This window comes from Theobroma cacao, chromosome 3 (genome assembly GCF_053813885.1).
Source record: "Theobroma cacao isolate CCN51 chromosome 3, ASM5381388v1, whole genome shotgun sequence".
In the NCBI taxonomy this organism is placed as follows: Eukaryota; Viridiplantae; Streptophyta; class Magnoliopsida; order Malvales; family Malvaceae; genus Theobroma; species Theobroma cacao.
This window is the reverse complement of record NC_142641.1, coordinates 3790369-3797480: the sequence shown is the minus strand read 5'-3', so window position 1 is coordinate 3797480 and position 7112 is coordinate 3790369. Positions and strand designations below refer to the sequence as shown.

General features: G+C 34.5%; 1 protein-coding gene across 4 annotated transcripts; it reads left to right on the top strand.

Moving 5' to 3' along the window:
• Positions 1 to 465: 465 nt before the first annotated feature.
• Positions 466 to 6746, top strand: LOC18604223 (transmembrane protein, putative (Protein of unknown function, DUF599)). 4 transcript variants are annotated; one of them, XM_018118579.2, is made up of 4 exons: positions 466 to 596; positions 740 to 928; positions 4620 to 5182; positions 5668 to 5824. In XM_018118579.2, exons 2-4 carry the CDS (start codon positions 767 to 769, stop codon positions 5759 to 5761), a joined length of 819 nt encoding a protein of 272 aa, XP_017974068.1. In that variant the 5' UTR covers positions 466 to 596; positions 740 to 766; the 3' UTR covers positions 5762 to 5824. The 4 variants fall into 4 exon arrangements, with proteins under 4 accessions (XP_017974068.1, XP_007036646.1, XP_017974069.1 ...); XM_007036584.3 differs by lacking the exons at positions 466 to 596; positions 5668 to 5824 and adding an exon at positions 6346 to 6746 and having other exon boundaries at positions 603 to 928; XM_018118580.2 differs by lacking the exons at positions 466 to 596; positions 5668 to 5824 and adding an exon at positions 5861 to 6092 and having other exon boundaries at positions 603 to 928.
• The last annotated feature ends 366 nt before the right edge of the window (positions 6747 to 7112 follow it).

Here is a 7112-nt window from a genome sequence, read left to right as displayed (position 1 = left end):
AATAATAAAAAAACTTATATAATTATAATTATAAAAATTAATCAATGATAAAATTATCTTTCTATCCTTGTTACATCAATAAATTGATGAAAATACTAATGATTTACTAATGGTTAAACCTACGTATCGAGCGAAAAATATTTTTTTTAGATTGAATGCTTATTTAAAAAACTAATAGATCTCAATATAATTTTGATTAAAACTTAAAAAAATTAAGTTATTTTACTTTTTCTTCTAACATGGCCTATGTGATTGTGCTGTTAGAGTTTTTTGTAATTATAAAATTAAAAAAGAGCAATTAATGATATTTGATTGTAAAATATTAAGAATAAATTTTCGTGGATAAAAAGTAAATGGTTTTTTAACTCCATTTTTTAAAAAATTAAAGAAGATAAATTTATTAAAATTGATTTTCAGTTGTAATATAATAGGAAAAAACTTGATATCATTTGGATTAAGAAAATCCGCCAAAAGGCTTGGGCATTCTATTTCTTTATACAGTGAAAAAGATAGAAGCAAGGTACTGACTGGGTAAGGGGGGAAGGCATCCATTTATCGTCATTTGTCATTTATTGTCATTTGTCCTTTTCAGGCAGGTACAATAATTTTCTTTCATACTGATGAATATAGAGAACCTGTCGAGAAGATTTTGTTGTTACGTGAGCTTTCACTTTTCCTCATGTTATTGGGTTTTTCGGACAGTAGTTAATAAGTTTGTTTGCCTGTCTGACCCTCCAAGATTGAAGATCGAAGATTGAGAAAAATCATGGAAGAAGACAAGCTGGACTACCTACTGGTTCCACTGGGGCTACTGCTGCTTGCTGCCTATCACGTTTGGCTTCTATTTACCGTTCTCAAGCATCCTACAAGAACTGTCATCGGCTTAAATGCTGAGTCTCGTCACCAATGGGTTTTCGCCATGATGACTGTGAGTCCTCTCTTTCTCTTTTCATTTTTCCCCCATGACCTGTGCGAGTATATTTGAGCTTTGGGTGCTTTTGCTATGGATAAAAGTCCTGCTAGGGATGATGTTAGTATTGTAGGATGTAGAGATTGTGACTCATCTCTTAGGGAGTTTTCTGACTTGAGGGAGTGAAGTATTCGACTTTTGAATTGAAGGTGGACAGATCTGTTGCATACAAATCTCAGAATGAAAACGATGTAGTAGCTTCTTGCCTTTGAATTTCTTGTTTGGGTTTCACAAAAACAGGAGAAGAAAGTAACCAGAGGAAAGAAAAGATTTGTTACTGTTATGTTGTTCTACATCTCGCCCTTTATGTAGCAAAAAAGTGCTAATGTTAACTTTTTATATACAATTGGTAATACACTCATTAATCATCATAAGGGTTTTGCCTTTACCTCCTTTTCCCTCTAATTGGGGAATTGAAAAACATTGCCTGCTAAATTTTTAAGGAAAAGGAATAATACTGGTTTCTTTCTAAATTGCATCATTTCTGTTATCCTCAAGACTAAGCTTATGCCTGTAATGTGATTATCCACAGTGCTGTACAATTTCCGTGGTGCTTGTGGATGGAAGAAAATCATGCTTTCTTCCCTGATTGATTGGAGACAGCTATAATGAATAGCTAGGATTTCTAATTATCTTCACAAGGGGAAGTAGAATTTAATTTTTTCTCTCAGATAGGACTAGAGATTATATCTAGCTGTGATAAGAATGTTTGGCTGAAACTCAACAAAATGCTTCTTTGCATGTTTAATTTCTGAATGAATCAAGGTAACAGTGTTCCATGAAGCTGATTTGGATTTATTAAATTGAATAAAGTGTTAACCTTTCGATAATTGATACAAAGTATCTTTATTAAGCATAGTAGCAGAGCTGCATAACTTGAAGTGGAGTGAGATGCAGTGGCAAAGCATTTTCTTCAGGATTGTTTTCCATTAATTTTTGTTTGCTTAGAAAAAAAAAAAAAATTCCTGTATATATGGGCTTCTATGAATATTAAATTATAATATTTCATGAGCTATTCTGAGCATATCTTGTTGCCATGATGTTCAATGTTTTGATTCTCATCAAGCAAGTGAGGATCTATCTTGTCTATACATTTTCCTTTTGTCTCTGAAAATATTAATTTCCTGTGTATATGTTCTACCATCCCAATATCATATTAGAATGCTTCATGAGCTATCCTGAGCATATCTTTTTGTATTCTCTTCTATGTTCTTGATTGTGTCTTATCTCAGGTTTTGATTCTTATCAAGAAAACATTTTGTCTCAGCATATGAGGATAAATTTTCTTTAGCACTCTGCTGCTTATAAAGCCTGAGGTCATTGCATAGTTCTTAGTAAGCTTCATCTTTTGCAATCTAAATTGTGTCATCAGGTCTCTCATTTCAGGTCTAAGTTGGGATCCAAAGGTACAATCTCAAAAAAATGATTAGTAGGATTCTGTTTTTTATTAGGTTCAATGTGGCTGATTATTTCTAGTGTCCCTTGATTTCTTTCACCAAATTTGGTGAGAGCTTGATGAGCCAATGACTGGTTATGCATATTGTCTATTTCCTTCTCTTGGCTTGATTTTGTATAATTGATGGTTTTCATATATTTGCTGCCCTCTCATTAAGCTGGCTTGATTATGATGTTGGTTGCCCTTAAACTGCTTTGTGATATAAATAGAAGTCAGAAGAAGAAACTGCAAGGACTCTTTTTTGTATTTTCCCACCTGTTCTGGTTGTTGTTCGTTAATCATTATTGAGCCCATCCATGGGTAATAAAGGCTACACAATACATCTGAATATTGAAGGGAATGGGATTGTTATTAGGATATATTTCTTAACATGCCATTTCAATTCGATATAATTTTCTACGAGTTGAAGCAACTGAAGGGCCAACCATATACCTTGTTGAGAGTAACAGGGAACTATTTAGGTTTTTCTCTATGTAAAGATCGTGTTAGAAACTATATTTTGTTTGGTTATTACTTTTGCTACTTACATTTTTGCTACCTTAAAAGTTTTTAAAAAGTAAAGCAAATGATAAAGAGTGTAAATGAATGTGATTAAAAAGGAGAAATTACAAATGATTAAAAATGTAACAAACTTTAAAAAATAATTGTTCCATATAAAAGTAGCACAATGGCTTTTGTCAGTCATAAAAATAAAAATGTTTATTTTTGCTTATTCAATATATTTTACGCTTTTGTATCCAAACAAACTTTTTGTTGCTTCTAGAGGCAAAAAACAAGTAGCAAAACTGAGGAACGTATGGAGACTAAAAAAGTGAGGGTGGATAGAGAAAAATAATACCTGATGTTGATGCAATTAATGCTTTTGTTTCATGAATGAAATAATCAGTAATTCTGAGCTGCTTTAAGAAAGTCTAGATCCTTGGGAGATTGTGGAAACAGACAGCTCTGAAATCAAAAAATGCCTTTTGTTTTCTCTATTCTAATGAGCTTCAAATGATGGTTTGTAGTTCTTTGTTAAAAGAATGCAGCATCCATGTCTGGTCTGAATTTGTGCAATAATAAAATGCAACATAATGAGCATATTGTGTAGGCATTTGTCTGTGGTTTTGGAGCATTAGGAATGTCCTTTTGGGATATTTAGTTTGTTATAGGTAAAGGTGGCAATTGGCGGGTTGGGTTGGGTCACTTTGGGCGAAGTAATTTGGATTGTTTTTGGGTTCAGGTCATCTTCAGTGTGGGTCATTTCAAATTCAGGTGGGTCATTTCAAATTCAGGTCATTCTGACACTTGAGTTATTCGGGTTCGGGTATTTCGGGTGCAAGTTGTTAACTTTTAAAGTAAAATCAATTTAAAGTCAGGTTATTTTGGGTGAGACTTTCAAGTTGTTTGGGTTTGGGTCAATTTGGGTTCAGGTCATTTCGGGTTCAAGCTGGGCAAGTTTGGCTTGTTGACTCTTCGTAATCAAATCAGATTGGATTGGCTTTTGTTTCGGATGGGTCTGGCGGGTTTTTGTGGATTTGGTTCAGTTTTGCCAACTCTAGCTATAGATTCCCTTTTTTGACATGCACCATCTGGAGATATTCCTTTTAGGACTCAATATCTGCAATAACAAAGTACTACAACAGGGGAATTTGCTTTTATTGACATTCCGGAATATAATTCTCAAACAGAAAATAGATATGTCCTGTGGAACTCAATGAATGTGAAGGAGTGAAAGACAGAAAGAGGAATTAGGCTGACTGGTAAAAACTTATTGGTAGAACTGGAAGAGAACTGCTATCTGTGAAGATCTGCTGCACAGAATGTGGCCTAATTTGATTTTAAATTAACGAAGTTAGTATTTTGAATTAGATATAGGCATAAGGACATCTCAAGTAATGAAATGTGAAAAGACTGCAGAATTCTTGTTTTACTTACTTTTACTGATGAGGAGGACTATTTCACCTGATTGCCAACATTTTTGATGGGAATCTGGGGTGGGGTGGGATTTGGTTTTTTAATTATTCTAAAGAAATAAAACTGCCATTGGGGGTACAAGAATTTATTCTTAATAGTATCTATTGCAGAAGCATTTTCTATTTATCTAGCTTGTCAGTGTACTTGTTCCCTAACAAAAGGAGATACTTAACTTCTACACTTGTGTCTAGAATGGTCATTCTAAGCATGACATTGACCTCCTCTTTGATGTTTCAGGATCCCTTGAAAAATGGTGTTTTGGCAGTACAAACAATACGCAACAACATAATGGCATCTACACTTTTGGCAACAATAGCAATCACTCTTAGTTCACTGATTAGTGTTTTTGTTAGCAGCAGCTCAGATTCTGGCAATGCAACTCTACAAATAGTTTATGGCAATAAGAGTCCTCTACTCTCTTCAATCAAGTATTTTTCCATCTTGCTGTGTTTCCTTGTTGCCTTTCTTTGCAATGTGCAGTCTATTAGATACTATGCCCATGTAAGCTTCTTGGCTACTCTCCCTTCATCAAGAGACAATATGGAAACTGTTGAGTATGTTGCAAGAAACTTAAATAGAGGAAGTTATTTCTGGTCGCTTGGACTTCGAGCCTTTTACTTATCCTTCCCTCTATTGCTTTGGATCTTTGGGCCCATACCCATGTTTTTGTGCTGCTGCATGATGTCTTTTCTTCTCTATTTCTTGGACACAACAAGCAATTTCACACGTGATCTTCACCGTCGCTCATTCAAAGAGGACATGTTGAAAGGTGTTGATCTGGAATCGACTGGTCCATTATCGTAAGTTCTGTTGAAACTTTAATATTTTTAAATGGTATTGTAGCCAAGTGTATTTTCAAGAAAATCAGTTTCATACACATGGTTAAACTCTTGGTGATGTATCCCCGAAATATGTTTGTGTCCTCTTGAGGATCAATTTCCTTGTTGATAACTGGCATTCATGTTTATAATTGTTTACTTATGGATATGGGGTGCTTAATGTTGCCTTGAAGAGCAAAAGTTGAGAGTTAAGAGTTAATTTTGAAATCTATAATTGCTATTTAGTGGAATACATTAGCTTTTTTAATTTTATTAGCTTTAAAGTATTGTTAATGGTATGGAGAATAGATTGAATGTATGATAACAGAGGGCTGAGCTAAAATAATGTGATTTTCTTTTTCTAAAATATTTTTCCGCATTCCTGTGAATATTGTTAAGCATATGAGCATTCCTGAACTATTCACTTATTAGTATATATTCTTCCTTTTTAACATTGATGAGATTAGATGTACAAGCCTATGCGAGGTGAGATTGAACCTGGAACTTGAAGGTTCCAAGGGTGCCTGCTTGCCTTTGAGACAAGGCCTCATTGGCTATTAGTATATGAATTCCATTTTATTTCTTATAGCACTTTTCCATTCTAAACAAATTCTGCACTGTTTTGTATTATTATTGCAATTAAGCTACCTTCATGTGAAGGATCTATATGATGATTCCCACTTGTCATGAAGATGCAAGCTAGCTTTCACATTCCCTAACATGCAGTCCAATAATGAGAGAAGTATCAGTGTTGAGCTTCAAAAGTTCCAGGTTTTAATTATATCATAAGCACTGGATAAGCACAACATTTTGCTTGGTATATATTTGTAGCTTAAAACATTTTAAGTTGAGTACCTCCAGTAATAGATGGGGTTGTAGTTGATGTTTACTCTTTCTAGACTTGTACTTTATCCTTTTCTCTTTTATCTGTAAGTATTTACTGTTGTTTATTCTTATTTTAATTTATTGATGTATTAACATATGTGGAATCATGCATGTGCAAATGAGGATAGAGAATTTGAATTTGAGACTTCTTAGGGTTGCTCCTGGCCTTGTTTACTGGTCCTTTCTGAATACCATGTATATTTCTGGTCCTTATGTTTTGCTCATAAATCTCTCTCAAGAACTTTGTTCTTCATTCCCAGGGAGAAAATTCCTTTTGGAGTATCCAACCTTTATTGCCCTCTACTACATGCTGACACCAATTTTTCGTGAATCTCAAATCTCCCTAATCAAGAGTGTAGAAGATGCCTACTCCACGATTTAATGGTAATTCTTCAGGATCTATCAAAGTAGACATACTATTAGTTTTTGGTAGAACTAGAGTTCTTGAAGATTGATTCAAACCGTAGTCACTAAGGTGGTATTTAGGATTGTTAATACCACATTAGAAAATCAGTAGTTCCAAAAGTTAATGTTGAATTGGTTTGATTCTTTGATGAGGATGGGAGCTCTACGAAAGTCGAGGTTCCTCCTACATCATCAGCAGCACAGGAGCACATTATTTTGCTTCAAAATATTCCTAGCTTGAAATATTATTACCTGAGTACCTCCATTTCTAGATGGGGTTGTAGTTGTTGTTTGCTATTCCTAGACTTGTTCTTATTCCTTCTTCTCTTTCTCTCATTCTCTTATTATTCCTACCCTGTTTTCTGCGTGTGCATGCAGACATGAGGATAGGGAGATTTAAACTTAAGATCTCCATAGAAATGCTCTTAGACTTGGTTTACTCGCCTCTTCTGAACACCACATCTATTTCTGATCCTTGTGTTTTGCTCAAAATGGTTTCTCTCAAGAACCTCCTTCATACGCAAGGAGAAACTTTTGTCTGAAGAATTCAACCTTTAGCTGCCCTCTACCATGCGCAGGCAAAAACCCCTTGGAGAATCTCAAATCTCCAAGATCTTTCAAA

Excerpts from the sequence above, each read along its gene's own strand:
- LOC18604223 (XM_018118579.2), top strand. The coding sequence starts at position 767 with ATGGAAGAAGACAAGCTGGACTACCTACTGGTTCCACTGGGGCTACTG. Across the intron at positions 929-4,619 it reads GGGTTTTCGCCATGATGACT|GATCCCTTGAAAAATGGTGT; the intron begins GTGAGTCCTCTC and ends TTGATGTTTCAG. Across the intron at positions 5,183-5,667 it reads GAATCGACTGGTCCATTATC|ATGTACAAGCCTATGCGAGG; the intron begins GTAAGTTCTGTT and ends TGATGAGATTAG.